The sequence below is a fragment of the Nicotiana tabacum genome, chromosome 8 (assembly GCF_000715075.1).
Source record: "Nicotiana tabacum cultivar K326 chromosome 8, ASM71507v2, whole genome shotgun sequence".
Classification (NCBI taxonomy): Eukaryota; Viridiplantae; Streptophyta; class Magnoliopsida; order Solanales; family Solanaceae; genus Nicotiana; species Nicotiana tabacum.
The window spans coordinates 68,485,364-68,502,249 of record NC_134087.1 but is presented as its reverse complement, the minus strand read 5'-3'; the positions used below and the strand labels follow the sequence as shown (position 1 = coordinate 68,502,249).

At 35.0% G+C, this 16,886-nt stretch overlaps 2 protein-coding genes across 6 annotated transcripts; one reads left to right on the top strand and one right to left on the bottom strand.

The window, feature by feature from the left end:
* Positions 1 to 1,657: 1,657 nt before the first annotated feature.
* Positions 1,658 to 7,560, top strand: LOC107809837 (uncharacterized). 5 transcript variants are annotated; one of them, XM_016634530.2, is made up of 6 exons: positions 1,658 to 1,875; positions 2,279 to 2,348; positions 3,087 to 3,500; positions 4,923 to 5,473; positions 5,581 to 5,641; positions 5,769 to 6,566. In XM_016634530.2, exons 3-6 carry the CDS (start codon positions 3,107 to 3,109, stop codon positions 5,804 to 5,806), a joined length of 1,044 nt encoding a protein of 347 aa, XP_016490016.2. In that variant the 5' UTR covers positions 1,658 to 1,875; positions 2,279 to 2,348; positions 3,087 to 3,106; the 3' UTR covers positions 5,807 to 6,566. The 5 variants fall into 5 exon arrangements, with proteins under 5 accessions (XP_016490016.2, XP_075075441.1, XP_016490017.2 ...); XM_075219340.1 differs by having other exon boundaries at positions 2,279 to 2,383; XM_016634531.2 differs by lacking the exons at positions 2,279 to 2,348; positions 5,769 to 6,566 and adding an exon at positions 6,720 to 7,560.
* Positions 7,561 to 11,862: 4,302 nt separating this feature from the next.
* LOC107809838 (uncharacterized) lies at positions 11,863 to 16,022 on the bottom strand. The gene is made up of 6 exons (XM_016634534.2): positions 15,864 to 16,022; positions 15,476 to 15,581; positions 14,785 to 14,829; positions 14,055 to 14,163; positions 12,615 to 12,858; positions 11,863 to 12,268 (listed from the first exon to the last, which is right to left on the bottom strand). The coding sequence occupies exons 1-6, from the start codon at positions 15,912 to 15,914 to the stop codon at positions 12,080 to 12,082; spliced, it is 744 nt and encodes a 247-aa protein (XP_016490020.2). The 5' UTR covers positions 15,915 to 16,022; the 3' UTR covers positions 11,863 to 12,079.
* Between the last annotated feature and the right edge of the window lie 864 nt (positions 16,023 to 16,886).

The window sequence follows — 16,886 nt, the reverse complement described above, 5'->3', positions numbered from 1 at the left end:
CATAATATAGATGCATAAAGAGAAAAATCAAAAAATAGTGTACCACATATTAATATAAACTTGTATTATATGATACCAAACTGGTATATATGTGTACCATTTTGGTATATAGTATAAATTCGTCTCATTCACTAGTTCAACGTAATTTCAACCAAAATTTCACTAACTCTACTGTAAAATCTCCATCAAATTGTCCCAAGCTTTAGCGACAAACCCTAGTTAACATTTCAAACAAACCCCAAGTAGCTCATATCAGATCAACTACAAACTCAACAAACTCATCATATGAGTTTCAAGTTTCAAAGTCCTTCAATAATGAATTTGATTTTTTTCTAATAATAGATCTCCAAATATTAACTTTACCCAAATCTTCTAAACAACTCTCTAAACAAACCTCAACAAAATTGTATAAAATATTAGCAAATTATCGAAAACCAATTTGCGCTTTTCAAGTTTTCTCAAACCCCAATAACATTGTTTTGAGCTCTCTTCTTTTATATCTTCTTGAATCAGTATGTAACTTTAGCTGTTGAATTTTCAGATTATAACTTTTAGATCTATTCAAATAATAAATTAATTAATTCAAAAAATTATAGCAAATAATAGCAACAAAGAAAAGGAGAAGTTGATAAAACAAGTGCCTTTTAGAGTAATGTAAGAAACAACACATATAGGAACAAAGTTTCATCTAACTAAATCATGCTAACCCGAGTTAAATTAGTAGAATCTCCTTTCTCGTGTGACATCTTTAGCACATTGGCAAGTAATTTGAAGTTCAGATTAGGAGGAACGAACCAAGAGGTTTAATTGATGGTTGGGTAATTATTTTTAGAAAAATGGGTATAAATAGAAATAATTTTACAATGGGTAGGAAACAGGTAATAATTTTGGTGTTTTTGGGCATTTAGCACAGTTTTCTCTTTTTAATCCGTGGGTTGAAACTTTTCAAAAATAACCAGATTTACAACTGGTCGTTCAAAAATAGCCCAGTTTCAAAAGTAATCGAAATTTAGCCATTTTTCATATAAAGATAAATCTGAGCGAAAACACTGTTCAAAACCCACTGGAACTCCAGCATAATATGATGGAGTTCCAACATAAGTACACTAGAACTCCAACATAATATACTGGAGTTCCAGCAAGTATAATTGTCCAGTATAATATACTGGAGTTTGGAGCACCGGTGCTCCAGTCTCCAATATATTATACTGGAGTCAGCAAAGTATACCGGTCCAGCATAATATGCTGGAGTTCATATACAAGTGCACCGAACTCCAGTATATTATGCTGGACCGGTCTCTGTTGTAACAAAATAGTGACTATTTTTCATTGACTTCATAAACGCTGACTAATTTTGAATGACCAATCCGAAAATTGACTGTACCATGCTATTTTTACGAAGTTTCTACGTGTCCTTTAAAATAGGACAAATCCAGAACTTTACCTAAAACCAAGGATAAATTGGGTCGAAAAGTATTTAACTCAAACACATTTCCATAATAAATCATAGTAAAGGAGTATTTTAACTGAAAAATTGATATGTTATAAATTTTTTAAGGCGGAATACATACGGAGACATATAAAGTTGACACCATTTTTTATTTAAATACTTATTGAACACCTAAACACACTTTAGGTATCTCCGCCATTTCTTAAAGTAACTGGCCGAACCGAATGGGCATTATCGTCATTTGGAAATGCATTACTTCTCCTGCATTTCTCGAGGGTTTAGGGTTTCTGATTCATTTCCTTTGCTTAGAATCTTCTTTGGTTCTTGATTTTCGTTTCAGTTAGTATCACCAGGAGACTGAGGCTCCTACTTATTTGAAGAACACCTTCCTCTGAGTCTATCCAAGTCCATAATCTCTCTCCCAGGTACATTCCTAAATCCGCCCTGAGGAGTACGGACATTCCTATGACATCACTATATACATTGATGCTTTGTGCTTTAAAACCTAAAAGTAATGCCCTTACATAGGTAGATATACTCGCATGTTTTCTGTAGACTGTTAGGCCCAATATCCATTTTCTTAGACCCCAAAAAATTACTAATTCTGTTGGTTAAAAAGGTGCAAGTTACTGGGTGGGAAACAGATTGTAGCAAGTTCCCCCTGCTATTTATAAACACTTAATCTGGATTCTGGAGTTGGCAGATGGTTTAAACAGGACTCTCCGACCCAATAACACTGCTAACTGCTATTCTGAATGGAACTCTTTCCTATAAATACTAAGTTTAATAAAATAGATAGCTGAGTTGGTTGTTTTCTTCTAAATTTAGGTGTGAAGTAAAGTCAAAAAGACAACATTAGTAGCAGGAAAGAGCAATGTGGTGTATGCTTTTTGACAGAGTATGGACTTCTAATTTGCCCGCTAATATTACCAAGTTAAGTTTTTCCCGAGGGATTTGATTTCTACAAAAAATGGTTCTAAAAGCTAAATCTATATTCGAAAGAGTTAGAGTGTCTGTGCTTCAGCATGTTGGCATTCTGCCATCTCAAGTTTATAAATGTATGCTCAATTGTGCATTGCTTATATTTAAGCTCATTAAAACCTTAAATTTGTCACTCACCTACTGAAAGGATGTGAGACCATATCGTCGCTGGCCACAATTTATCAATTGCCAGGAGTAATAAATTTCAGGCCAGATGTGGTTTGGAAACTTCTGAGTCGAGGGTCTCTCGAAAACGGCCTTTCTACCTTCACAAGGTAGGGGCAAGGTCTGCGTACACACTACCCTCCCCAGACCCCACTTGTGAAATTACACTAGGATTGTTGTTGTTGTTGTTGTTGTATGTGGCTTGGAACCTGTGGGTGTTTATTTCAGGATACTGCAATACAGAAAAACATTCTGCCGGTCAATTTGATGCCTTTTTTTGTAGCTCATGCTGAAAGGTTTTACGTCGATCTTGTTTTCCTGTGTGTGTGTAAGAGGGGGGAGGGGGGGGGGGGTTATGCCCAATTTTTGGCTTTTCTTCTTGAACTGCTTTTTTCTCCAATGGTTATTTTAATCGCCTGAAATTGGCTTGCTTTTTGATGTGTAATTGTTATGTTTCTTTATTTTTCTAACCTTTTATTGCTATCAACAGAGTTAGAGATCCCTAGCTACATGTCAGGCAAGAAGGAGGCTGGGGAGATCAACACACTTGTTGCAAGTAATGGAAGTACATCTAGGATCAGTGAAACTGGACTTCATCTTTATCCGGTCTCCATCAACGACTCAGGCGAAGGTTTACCATATGCTCCTGTAGATTGGCCAAATGCTGGTGATAAGTGGTGCTGGAAGGCGGGGAAAAGAGTTTCAGTTTCAGGCTACATTAAGGATAGATATCTGTATCTTCCAAAGCGTCTTCGGGCTCTCAAAGAAGGAAGGGGATATACTTTTCGAAGTAGGCCTTCAATTGAACAATATCTCCGATCTGAGTTTCCTAATGTAGATATCAACGGTTTCTTTGCCTCGTTCAGTTGGATGATTCCCGCAAAAGAGTCAGCAAGCTCAAAAGGTTAGCTTTCGATAAGGCTCTTTGGTATTTAGCATGCTGAGATCACTTGTTTCACCCTCTGGCCTCTACATATGTATCCTCCGCCTGGACTCTGTTCCATCTCTAATCTTTTTAAATAAATAAAAAATTAGATCCCCAAAGGAACTATCCATCTCTAATCTTCACTGTTCCTCTTTCACCAGTTCTTTATTTGATTCCTTTTCTATGTGAAGATTTGTAGAGTGCTTCTAGGAGCAAACTTTGTTGTGTATCTCATAATTAATAGGAATATTTAATATTTCTGAACCCGTCTGGCAAAGTATCTTCAAAGATCCATTGTTTCCATTAGTTACTTCAGAGATGAATTAGGTGTAGCTCATTAGCTCATTATATATATATATATATTCTGGTTAAAATTTGAGGTTGCTAATTTTCCTTTAGAATCATTAGGAGAGTTGCCATCCATATTAGGTCGAATTATGTACTGTAGGAAACAAAATATATAAAAAATGTAAGCATCTTTGGAATGGGCATTGTAAATGGAGAACTTTTACCATTTTTTAATTATCTAAAGATGAATAATGTTAATGTTCAAAAAGCAATAATTGGTCTTCTAATTATTAGGTATAGTCTGGATCTTTAGTTGGTTCACAGATTAGTTATGTGTTGAATATTGATACATGGGCACTGAATAGTCATGCAGTGTTTGTTCTGTCTTTTGCAAAGATTATGACACCAAAGATAGTTTTACTAATTGGCATAGCTCTATAACGTTTAAGTTTAGTTTTGTTAATTAAAATTTATAAAGAAGTTTTACTATATAACAGTTTCATGATTTTTATCTTTAATAAAATTATATCTATTTAAACAACAAACAACAACAACAACCCAGTAAAATCCCACAACCCAGTAAAATCCCACAAGTGGGGTCTGGGGAGGGTAGAGTGTACGCAAAACTTACACCTACCCCGGTGGGGTAGAGAGGCTGTTGCCGAAAGACCCAAAACTATATCTAATTAAGTAATAATTTAAGGGTGGTATAACAAATGCATCTTTTCTTATAACCAAATGAGCCCTTGAGACATCCTTGGTGCACTTTCTGATAACCTACTCGAAGATCCCACTAAGGTGAAACCTAACCTTAAATTCACGTGTGACATTTGAACAGCTTCATCCACACTAAAGTCTCATGTGATGCTAGTATCTTAATTTCATTTCCTATTCATTACAAATAGCTACTCAGTCCATACAGATTTTTATTTTGTTATTCCGTGTCAGTGAATCTTTTACTTTTTAAGTGAATTTCGTCAATGATTATAAAGTCTGTACACTGTTGGTGGATAGCATGTGTTCTTGTGTCTCTTTATAGTGCTTAAGAGGAGCAATTTGTTGACTTGATGTTTAATATGTTTTCCTTTTGTGTAAATATCAAATGTGGCTCAGATATGAAACAGAAGCTTATGTCTTCAGGGACGAAAATGGAGCCTTCACCGTCTGATTCTCCTTTAGGAACCATTACTTGTAAGGCTGGTAACAGAATCTGTAGCAGTTTAACAGCAGAAAATCCTTTACCGGAGACGATGTTTTGTGATATCTGTTGCACTGAGCCTGGTTTTTGCCGAGACTGTTGCTGTATCCTTTGTTGTAAAACTATCAGTTCGGATTATAATGGGTACAGTTACATTCGGTGTGAAGCAACAGCAGTTGATGGCTACATTTGCGGACACATTGCCCATGTAGACTGTGCTCTACGAGCTTACATGGCTGGGACAGTCGGAGGAAGCATCGATTTGGATGCAGAGTATTTCTGTCGATACTGTGATTCAAGGACGGATTTGGTTTCACATGCTTTGAAGCTTCTAAACATCTGCACGTCTGTTGCTTCTTCTGCTGACATTGAGAAGATTTTGAATGTTGGCATTTGTATTTTGCGTGGATCACAAAAAAGGAGTGCAAAACAGTTGTTGCATCGTATTGAATCAATCATGTCAAAGGTATAGATGATTGATGACTGGTTCTTTGTCTCCTGATGATATTACCTTTTTTACCTACTTCTGAGGTTTACAAGATACCAGAATGACCAATCTGATAATCGTATCAGCTTATAGATGGGGCCTGCGTTGAAGATGTATTTAAAAAGGAAAGCTCCGCTGATAGCACTGGTAACTCTCTGCCCTCTCGTATTCTTGTTTGAGTTTAATCTCTCACCTTTGACTTGAATATCTGTGAGCAAGACATTTCGTTATGTGCACATGTGCATTCTCGTGTTTGAACTATTATCTATTCCAGGGCTTGAACAAATATGTACATCTGTGCATTGCATATGAGTTTGTCTATATCAGTGCTTCCCACTGTTCTGAAGTACCAAAGAAATTTGTTGCAACTAAAGCACAATATGAACAGAAAATGATCAGCTTGGACTTACGGAAAATGATCAGTAAGGAAGACGAATTATTTGGCGTACAACGAGTGCATCAGATAAATGCTCTATTCAACTGCTCCTAACCAGAGGAAGGAGATTGATTGCATCCTTAAGAAAATGCATCAATCATTTAAAGGATCTTTTGTAGGGTGCTGTTTTGGTTATTGCAGCAATAACATCTTTTGGTGTAAAGAGTTCTGTCTACTGCTTTTTTTTTCATCTCTCCTTGAGCCGGGGGTCTATCGGAAACAGTCTCTCTATCGTGAAGGTAGGGGTAAGGTCTGCGTACACACTACCCTCCCCAGACCCCGCTTGTGGGATTATAATGGGTTTTTTTATTGTTGTTGTTTGTGGTGGTGTTAGTGTAAAGAGTTCTGTCCTATGACATAAATCTGAATCTGGTGTAAAGAGTTCTGTCCTACGACAGTTAGTTCTCTGCTTGTAGCACTACTGCTCAGATTATTCTGGAATGTATCCTGTTAGGAACTGTCTAGATATTGCCGCCACTGTGCTTATGATTCCTATTGCTGGGCATGGAATGCTGCCATTTTTTTAATGATGTTGTCCATAGGTTTCATTTTACTTTCCGCCTTTAGGATTTTTCTGGAATCCTGGTTCAGTGCCAATTTGCTATTATTAATGAAATCCCGTGTTGGTTCGTTGCCTCCCTTGTTTCTAATGTCGTGTAGGCTTCTTTGGATCCTTTAAATGTTGGCAGCAGTTGGATAATTAGAGCTGTAATCTAGTACATTGCCAGTTAATTGCCATTTACCACTAATCTCAATCTAGCGATCTAATTTCTGTGGCCCTTTTTGTAGGTCCGTATTGGAGCAAACAAATGGCATAGTTAAGAGTGTAGAAACCGATATGTAGTTGCATTCTGTTTTTACTACATGGTCGAGGATTAGATTGATCAATTATGCAGGCTTTTAGGAACTGGCGACAATTCTAGCAAGATTAGGGAAGGTATTTTTGCTCAAAAAAACTACTACATGTGAATCAATTTACGTCCTTTATCACCATGTGATAAAACAGAATGACATATTAACTAGTGCATAATTTAACAGATAAAATAAAAATGTGTAAGGAACAGAATATGGTATTACTAATTTTTTTGATGAAACATCAAATGTGAAGAAGTTAATTTGCATTGGTGACTATTGTACAAGAACAAGGAGGCCACCCCTGGATCCATCCCAAAATTCGAATCAATTTCTTCACGGAGGGCAATGTTTCGTTTCAAGGACAGAGGATGGACTCTTATGGCCTGAATCTGTAAGGTTGAAAAGGTTCACAATTGCAATGGGACGAGATGGGGTCAAGTTCCTGTTATTAACCCCAGATGAGAAAATTGATAATTGCTTGTGACTGTTTTTTAGGGTTATAAGAGAGGTACTTGGAAATGAAAATAGTTTTCCAAAAAGAGGGAGAGATACAAACATATGGAACGTTTATACATGCTACTCCTGCAAGCAGGGATTAGGATTGAGGCGGTGTAGATTTCTTGGTGGGGAATAAAAGGAGAAAATAGAAGCGGGAGGGAGGGGAGAAACCGATAAGTTGGGGTTCAAAGTTGCGAAAATGGTCCCTGTTGTATGTGTTTTGAATTCATTTGGTCCCTCACCTAATAGAAAAGGTCGTTAATGTATCATAAAAGCTTATCACTTAGGTTTTTGTCCTAAAACGTGGCGGCACCCAGTACTAATATGTCAAAATGAACGGAACCTTCTTCGTGTGTGAGTACAAAAAAAAAAGCCACTTTGTTTTCTCTTCTTTTTTTGATTTTTATCTTCCTCTATATTGGGTATTTCTTCGCCTACAACTTCTTTTACTGTTGATCTATCTTTCACAATCTGAAACACCAATTGAGTGTAGCTTTTGGTTGTCTTTGATTTCAAAGAAGTTCTTTTGCTAGTATTGTTTGACCAAAAGATGCAACTTCTGCTTAAAATGGTTATATTTGTGTGATAACGGGTAAAACCTAGTTAATGCTAATATCTCTAGACGTGGGTTCTGACAATATGACTAACGTTTAGACAGATCTAGTAGAGAATCGACCGTAGCATTCAATATGGGTTTCGAAAAATATATGTAATAATGGAGGAGTAACTAGCAATAAATAACAATAAATGACATTTAAGTAAATAGGAGAAGAGATTCACCCAATAAACAATGAACTAGGTGATTGTTCCTCCTGACAATGATGAGTAGATCATAGAACATTCGAAATATTCTGGGATCTGGTGGAAAAGTGTGGAATAATATGAACAAGAATCTTGATAAAAAGGTAGTCATTGTATCTTTACAAGAGAGAGAGGGATGATCTTTTAGCAAAGTCTGCTCTTATCACTTGCCCTTATTCATTATTACATACCCCCAATAAACTCTAGGGGTACAAGTACAAAGAATATCCAATGGAATATTCTCTTTAGTATCCTACCCTAATAGACTAGCCATTACAGCTCTTTTTCCGGTGCTCGACATCGACCATCGTTTGCATCTCGACCATGGGCTTCGCCATCTCCTGGTCGACCTCGGCTGACTCTCTTCTCGATGTTACTTTCCCCAAGTATTGGGACAGATTTCGACCCATACAGTAATAAATAATGATATATCACAGTTTCAAGTGGATATGAATTTAATCTTCTTGAAGTGGAATTAAGGGGAAAAGAATAACGAGATTGACTTAAAAATTAGTTTTTGCTTCCTCTGTTAAAATTTAATGATCAAAGGCAACCTCTTGCTGGCAATCACAAGTAAAGCATAAAAGAGTGGTTCAGCAGAATTGGCAATAAAAAGTCAATGGAGAAATGCGGCAATTGGTGGTGGCATTGGTGGCTTGTTCGATGGATGAAGAAGCTGCTGGTTAATTAAGTTTTAACGGAAAGTTTTTACTTTTACAGTTAGTTATAGGTTTTAGGACCAAAACGTTATACTTTTTGCATAGATTAAGGACCTTTTTCATTAGGTGTTATATATCAGGGACCAAATGGATCCAAAGCACTTATATTAGGGGCCATTTTAATCATTTTCTCTTCAAAGTTTGCTGAAAAATTCAAATCGGAGTTGAACCAAATCCTTTAAATAAATTGATGTTCTTTTTTTGTTTGATTTAATTTAAATCTTAAAAAGTTAAGAATATTTGATTTATTATTTAAATATAATATTAACTAAATCAACAATTTTTATATAAAAATTTATAATAATTTATATGGATAATTTTAAATATTTTATATACTTTTTCATCATAGGTCTAAAGCTCATTTCTCAAAATACACTTAATCCGAAGATGCAAAATACGTCAAAGGTCCAATTGCTATTTCTTAAAAATAAAAATAGAAACACTCAAGTACTCAGCCCTATTACCCTAAGTCACTTTCCATCTCTCATACTCGATTTCTAATTCCTAATTATAGATTAGCTTTTTCCAGGTATTATAGATTACTTTACGGAAAAGGTCCAAAAATATCCTTGAACTATTCGAAATTGCTTAAAAATATCCTCCGTTTGTTTTTGGTGCCAAAAATATCCCTGCCATCTATGTTTTGGCCCAAAAATGTCCCTCAACCGTTAGTTTTGACATTAAAACTGACATGACAGTCCAACTCGGATAGAATTGCTTACATGGTCGTCCACCTAAGCAATCTATTTTTTCGAAAATTTTATTTTTCCAGAATTTTTTAATAAAATATAAAATCAACATTTATTATGAAAAAAGTCAAAAATTTCGAAAAAAATATTTATTTCGGAATTTTTTTAATTGAAATACAAAATCAACACATATTCCGAAAAAAGTCAAAAATTTACGAAAAAATTATTCTTGATTGGGGTTTATGATTTGATTAAAAAAACTCCATTGTTCTCTTTTATGAATTTCGGAGTTATGTCTTTGAATGCTTTTGAATCTAGTAATAGCGTAGTTATGTCTTGGAACATTATCCCCGTATAATTTCAACCTCATTCTTTAGCTCCAAAAAAAAATTAACACACAACGTTTACAAGAAAAAAAATTAAAACTTTATTTGTACAACAACAAAGACGTCAGTTTCTTAATTCTCGATATCTATAATCATAAATTCACAAAAGAGAACAATGTAGTTTTTTAATCAAATCATAAACCCTAATCAAGAATAATTTTTCGTAACTTTTTTACTTTTTCTCGGAATAAGTGTTGATTTTGTATTTTAATTAAAAAAATCCGAAATTAAAAAAAATTCGATTTTTTTTTACTTTTTTCAGAATAAATGTTGATTTTGTATTTTATTAAAAATTTCTGGTAAAAAAAATTCCGAAAAAATAATTTTCACATATGGATTGCTTAGGTGGACGACCATTTAAGCAATTCTAACCCAGTTGGACTGCCATGTCAGCTTCAATGACAAAACTAATAGTTTAGGGGCATTTTTGGGCCAAAACATAGACGGTAGGGATATTTTTGGCACAGAAAACAAACGGAGAATATTTTTGAGCTATTTCGAATAGTTTAAGGATATTTTTGGATCTTTTCCGATTACTTTATCATGCACTGTTAATGAAGACTTTCGGACTCTACTTTGTTTATCTCTAATACCTTCATTCAAACGAGGTAAAAATTGTGTGGGGTAGCCACTTTTTAAAGTGGTATTTACTTTTTATCCAGCATTTTTAATGCTTAGCAATAATAGCCATTAGTCTATTAAAATTAATGTGAAAAGACTGTGCTACCCTTTCTTCTATCTCTTTCATGTTAGGGAGAAGAACTGTGCCGGAAGGATTTTCTTCTTTAGTGTTTCTTCGCGAGACTTAGATTTAACACATTGTGAATTTTGGTTTTGTTGCATAGTAATAATTTTTATGGATATTTTTTTGCAGTGATGTAATTGAGTCCAAGAACAGGTTTTACAATGGAGCAGATAGCTGTAGAACGAAGAAGAACTCTTCAAGATTTTAGCAGGAAACTAGAACAGAAAACTTTAGAAAACAAACTTTCTAAGTTTTATTTATTTTTCTTTTATTTTTTTTAGTTGTTTCTTTTTGTTATTAGTTTTCTATTATGTAATTTGATATCAATCTTATATGTAAATTACATTTTCTTTTTTTGTGAAAAGATATAAATAACATTTGATTTTTACGTTATGGATCCTGAACTTACAGTTACAAGTTCAAAAGTTAAGGACACTTGGTCCTAAACTTAGAATTACAAGTTCAAAAGTTAAGGACACTTGGTCCTGAACTTAGATTAACAAGCTCAAAAGTTAAGGACAATAGGTCCTGAACTTAGCCTAAGAAGCACAAAAGTTAAGGACAATAGGTCCTGAACTTACACTTACAAGTTCAAAAGTTAAGGACAATAGTCTTTGAAGTCTTGAACTTAGACTAACATGCTCAAAAGTTAAGGATAATAGGTCCTGAACTTAGGCTAAGAAGCCCAAAAGTTAAGGATAATAGGTCCTGAACTTAGACTAACAAGCTCAAAAGTTAAGGACACTTGGTCCTGAACTTACAGTTACAAGTTCAAAAGTTAAGGACATGTAGTCCTGAAGTTAAGTTCAAAAGTTAAGGACATGTAGTCCTGAAGTCCTGAGCTTAGAGTTCCAAGTTTAAAAGTTAAGGACATGTAGGCCTGAAGTTAAGTTCAAAAGTCAAGGACATGAGCAGAAGAGTATTTTCGTCCGAGCAGTTAAAGTTTATTAAAACAGTGGCTAAAGACTAAAGACATTTTAAACAATGGCTTAAAAGTAAATACATGTGTTATTAGTGGCTAACAGTGCACTTCCCCTTACTTTACAACAACTTTTCCTTCACTTACATGCTACGAACTCTTTCTTCCACATTCAACAGATCAAGGTCTAGTTCTTACTTTCCTAAAGAATTTCTCCACTATTTGCTTAGTGTAGGAATTCAAAGCTTTGTCATAATTCCATAGTAATTTTGCGATGGTTAGGGAGCAAATATCGCTTTTCGTTAAGCATTTCAAACGTGTTTCAAGGCTAAGCTATAGTGTTCTTCTTCATATTTTCCAACAATTTATACAAGCAGCTTGGAGGTAACGTCAGTTCCATCTAGAGATGTAAGATTGTGCGTCTCAAGGAGAGAGCAACATCAAAGAAAGGCACCCGAATAGTAGTAATACTTTTTGAAATAGCTGGTAAATTTACTACGTGCCCGGGGCATCTGTGAAAGCTACTTCTAATAAAGGTCAAACATCCATGTTCTCCTTGTGATGCATCCTATGCCTGCGATGAGACCTTTTCTGGTTACGGCTACGCATTCGAGGTGGTGTGCTAACTGTGTCAGGGCGATGAGTATTTTCAACACTTTTTGGAGGCCCGAATATGCAGTCAAATGGATCTTCAATCGCCTCCAGAACAACAGCTGCTGCACTTGTCTACATTTATAAGCAAACAGTCTAGTTAATATATAACTTTAAGAAAGTTGCATATTCAGCTATAACAAAAAGCAAGGACTGAACGAAAGGATTTTGCTTCCTCCCTTCTCATTTAGGCAAAAGAAAGCCCCAGTGAACACTACACAGTGCTATGGAGTGGGCAGCTTGCACGATTACATGATATATATTATCACTATACTATACTTTTTACTAATTTGTACGGTCGTGGAAATGAAATTTGATCATCTTGGCATAGCAAGTACATCCTTGTATAACAGATTTCCCACATCCCCAGTGTTTTCTGATTCTTATTCAAATTTATTTGAAGGCAGAGTTGCATACTCACATTAATTTGCTTGCGCTGTATATCAGTCTTCCTCAGATCAGTTTTCTCTGAATTGATTCTCTTACTGTAAGAGTCGTCATCACTTTTCATATGAGCAGAGGCTAAATCTTCCTTGTAGAGATTCCGAAAGCGCCACCTTGGTTTTGGCCGGTCTGTTGAATCATCGTCATAAACATTTTCACAAAAAAAATATTTGGAGACGCGTCGCAATACCTGTGGATGTTGCTGATACTTCTTCAACATTCTATCATGTATAAATATACATCAGTATGTGGTTAATGTTGGGGAAGAAAACAGAAAAAATTACCACATTAACACCTTAGCAAAGGAAGCAAAAGGATCAGGTAAATAAAATGTTAGCACTTAGGAGTTTTCTTCAAAGAAAGTTTCTACAACCTTTCCACAGGTCGAGTATATCCTTCTAGAAGTGAATCTTTTTTGCAATATTTTTTTCCAGAACCACAAAACTATGAAACTTGTCTTTGTTACGATGATATCAGTAGTTTCCCGGAATTTGCTTGGTCTCTCTGACACTTTCACCAGTCAAAAGCATGCAAAGTGTAGGACAGAACCCCCAACAATTAATCAGTCAATCAATTATGCCCCATTGACAATCAAAGCTGTAAGAATTATATGAATTCTCTGTTACACTCTGCTTAAATCTGGCCCAAATTGTTCAAAAATAATTACTTAATCTAACTATCTTCAATTTAACAATTGTTGAGCAACACCCACAGCCTCCTTCCTTCTACTTTTTTTCTCTTTAATTCTCATCAAGACGTATTCCCTCAATGATAGCAAACAGGTTTCACGTTAACAATTGTCTACTCTTGAGTTCATGCAAGTTGAACAAAAATAATGAGGAGAGATTCTCAGTCTGATGCATTGCAGAAAGTAGGGAAACAAATGGTTTTGTTTTCTAAGGTTACTAACTTAGCATGTATACTGAGCAAAAAACACTAGTGCTTTGCTAGAACTAATTCATAAATTATTGAACATGGAATAGAACCTATATACAAAAGAAAAGCATTTTTTTCTTGCAAATTCTTCAACAACCTCAGCGTAACTTAGGTATCATACTTTGTTAAGCAATCAGACAAGGGTTGAACTTTGTGCGTTAAACTAGAATTGAGTCCAAAACTGGGAGTAGGATAAACTCTTTGAAGAACTTTTTTGTGCAAAAAGTGGGTCATTTATTATCTTCTTAAGAATAAGATATTAAGGAAATTAAATAATGAATGGTATATTTTCAGTTTGGATAAGTTCCCAAATCTTTTAGAATCATAAGCGGGAAGTAGAGCAATTAATGTTTGACTAATACACAAAGGTAATGCATGCATTATTTTCTCTAATGCACTCTACCAAACGACCTCTAAGGAGTAACAACTCAACTAATGTATTTTGCAAAAATCAAAAAGTTTAATGTGGTCAATAACCTACATTTCTGCCAACTCGCTCTGCAGACGAGTCTCATGCTGAGAGAGAATATGTTCAGCTCTTGAATCCAAAAACTTGCCTACTCTTCTGACACCATAAAAGAAACCAACACCTGGAAGAAGGAAAGTTCAAAAGACTAAAGTGATAGAGTTATCAAAAGTAAACCAAAATGTTCTCTGTCTTGGTATAAAATTTGATATTTCTTCTATAAAAACTTTGAGCTCCATATGAGTATTTCGAACATTGTGTGTCATTACAAGAATGGTAATATACAGCTGAAGAAAGATTACAAATCTCCTAAACAGCAGTGACTTGCTGAATGTCAAGCAAGTGAGCACGTGACAGGCACGTGCATATTAGCTTGAAATACCAAAATAGCTTTTTCACCATTAAAATCCAATAATTAACAACTTTTGAGAAAAGGGCAGATATGAAACTGTAAACTTAAATTTGTCATCATAAAATTTACTGTATAATTTTATCAACATCCTTCGTTCAAACTACAAGATAATGTGAGGCAACAGAGAAACTTTGAATGACCTTCTTGATATTTAGGCATTTGAAATTGACTCCCTTCAGTTTTTACTCCCTTCTTGTCGAAAGGCATCCTAAAATACATCACTATCGACCAGATCCACAAATTACATGAACAGAAACCAGATAGGGGATCAAGGGTGACTAACATATACGTGGAAAAGGAAAACATGAAGAACAATCCCAGCCAATATGTTACCTGCTGTGAGGTTGATGCGCATTAGGTTATTCAGCCTTCTGGTCACTGCAAAGAAACCGATTGAGAGAACTTTATTAGATATTCTATTAAATATCAAAGAAAACAAGAAAAAAGAAAGGAAGCGTATAATTTTATGCAAGCAGAATGGATGCAATACAGAACACCACCTTTACGCGTGTCTGGATATGGCCGGTTTTCTCGTTTATGTAATAACCTAATTTCTTCTAGCCGATGGAGCACCTCTTCTAACCATTGCCCACTTATTCTGCAATGATCTTTCTAGGAGGGTATTTTACATATTTCTGCTAAATCTTTCTATTATTTAATAAGGCTAATACCGTTTTCAATGTGCTTCATCTTTTCAAAAAGTTCGAACCTTCAAATCCATTGCATTAATTCCACTTCCTACTCATAGTATACACCTTATGATCTCCTTCAAAACTAAATTTACAGAAAAGCTTCAGTGAAATTCCCATATTACTCCTTTCACCCCATTTTATATTATGTCATTTAGCATGTCCCAAATGATTGACAACACTCATCTAATAGCATTCAAAATTTATTAAGCTGTTCAATTAAAAACTTTAATGTTATATTTTCTCTATGAAACTAAATTTGACTAAAACTCTACTATTTTCCAGTCAAACACCATCATATTGACAATGTAATATAAGTCAGTGAGGAAATGTACCAAACCAAGTGGCAATGGAAGCACCGGTGGCACCAATTCCAAAATTTCTCACAGCGTCTTGCTGTAATGAATTAACTAGTTTAGCTTCGTCTCTTGTCAGAGGCTCCTACAAATATATACCATTACACAAAGTTCAATACACCAGCAAATAAAAACGCGATAAATTTGAAAAGAAAAAACACCCTGATTAACGGAAATAAAATTCCGAAAATTGAAAGAGAAAATACAATAATAGAATGGTAAATTACTACTACCTAATTAAACAGAGGGAAGAAAAAAGGATCAAATGTACAGCTACAAAAAGAAGTGGGAATTTAGGGAAAAGAATAAAGCCCATTTGAAATTAGTGGGAATGTACAGCTAAAGAAAAAAAAAAATACTCCAGTACCTTTCTGGAGGTGAGAATTTCTTGCAGTTCCAAAAGAGCTTCCGCCGCCATTATTCAGCTGTGCCCCGAATCATAGATCCTTTTGCAAAAGCGGCATATAGACGGTTTGTGATCAACAGCTAACACTATTTTTCTATAGGAAAAAAAGAAGGAAAAAGGAGGGTATGTTATAAATATAGTATATTATGGACGTTCATTTAGTACTCCGTTGTAAATAAGATTCTTGAAGAAGCTTATCCATATGTGACTCCATCGTAAATATATTTATTTATTTAGTACTCTATTGGAAATAAGCTTCCTGAAAAAAACTTATCACTTCGGTACCCGGTTATGGATAAATATTAACCCTGGTAGAAGATTATCCATACCGGGTATAATAAGCTTATCCTTTCGGTACCTAGTTATGGATAAATATTACCCCCGGTAGAAGATTATCCATACCGGGTATAATAAGCTTATCCTTTCAGTACCCAGTTATGGATAAACATTACCCCGATAGAAGATTATCCATATCGGGTATAATAAGCTATCCTTTCAGTACTCCGTTATGGATAAACATTGCTCTCAATAAAAGATTATCCATATCTGGTATAGTAGCAGCTTACATAGCAGCTTCATTTCTTCTATAAATAGAAGAGATTTCAGTTCATTATGTACATCAGTTTGAATTCGAATAATATAACAGTTTCTCTCTATACTTGTCTTTACTTTACAGTCTTTATTTTATAACACGTTATCGGCACGAGACTCTGACATCTGGAGCAAATACTTTGAAAGTATTAGAGGTAAGAACTTTCTTTTCCTAAATAATGTCAAATCTTTCTAAACTTGAATTTGTAGCCCTGGATATATCGGGCAAAAGCTACATGTCTTGGGTGCTTGATGCTGAAATTCATCTTGATGCGATGGGTCTGGCAAACACCATCAAGGATAAAAATCAGGCATCAAACCAAGACCGTGCCAAAGCAATGATATTCCTACGCCATCACCTTGATGAGGTCTTGAAAATGGAATATCTCACTA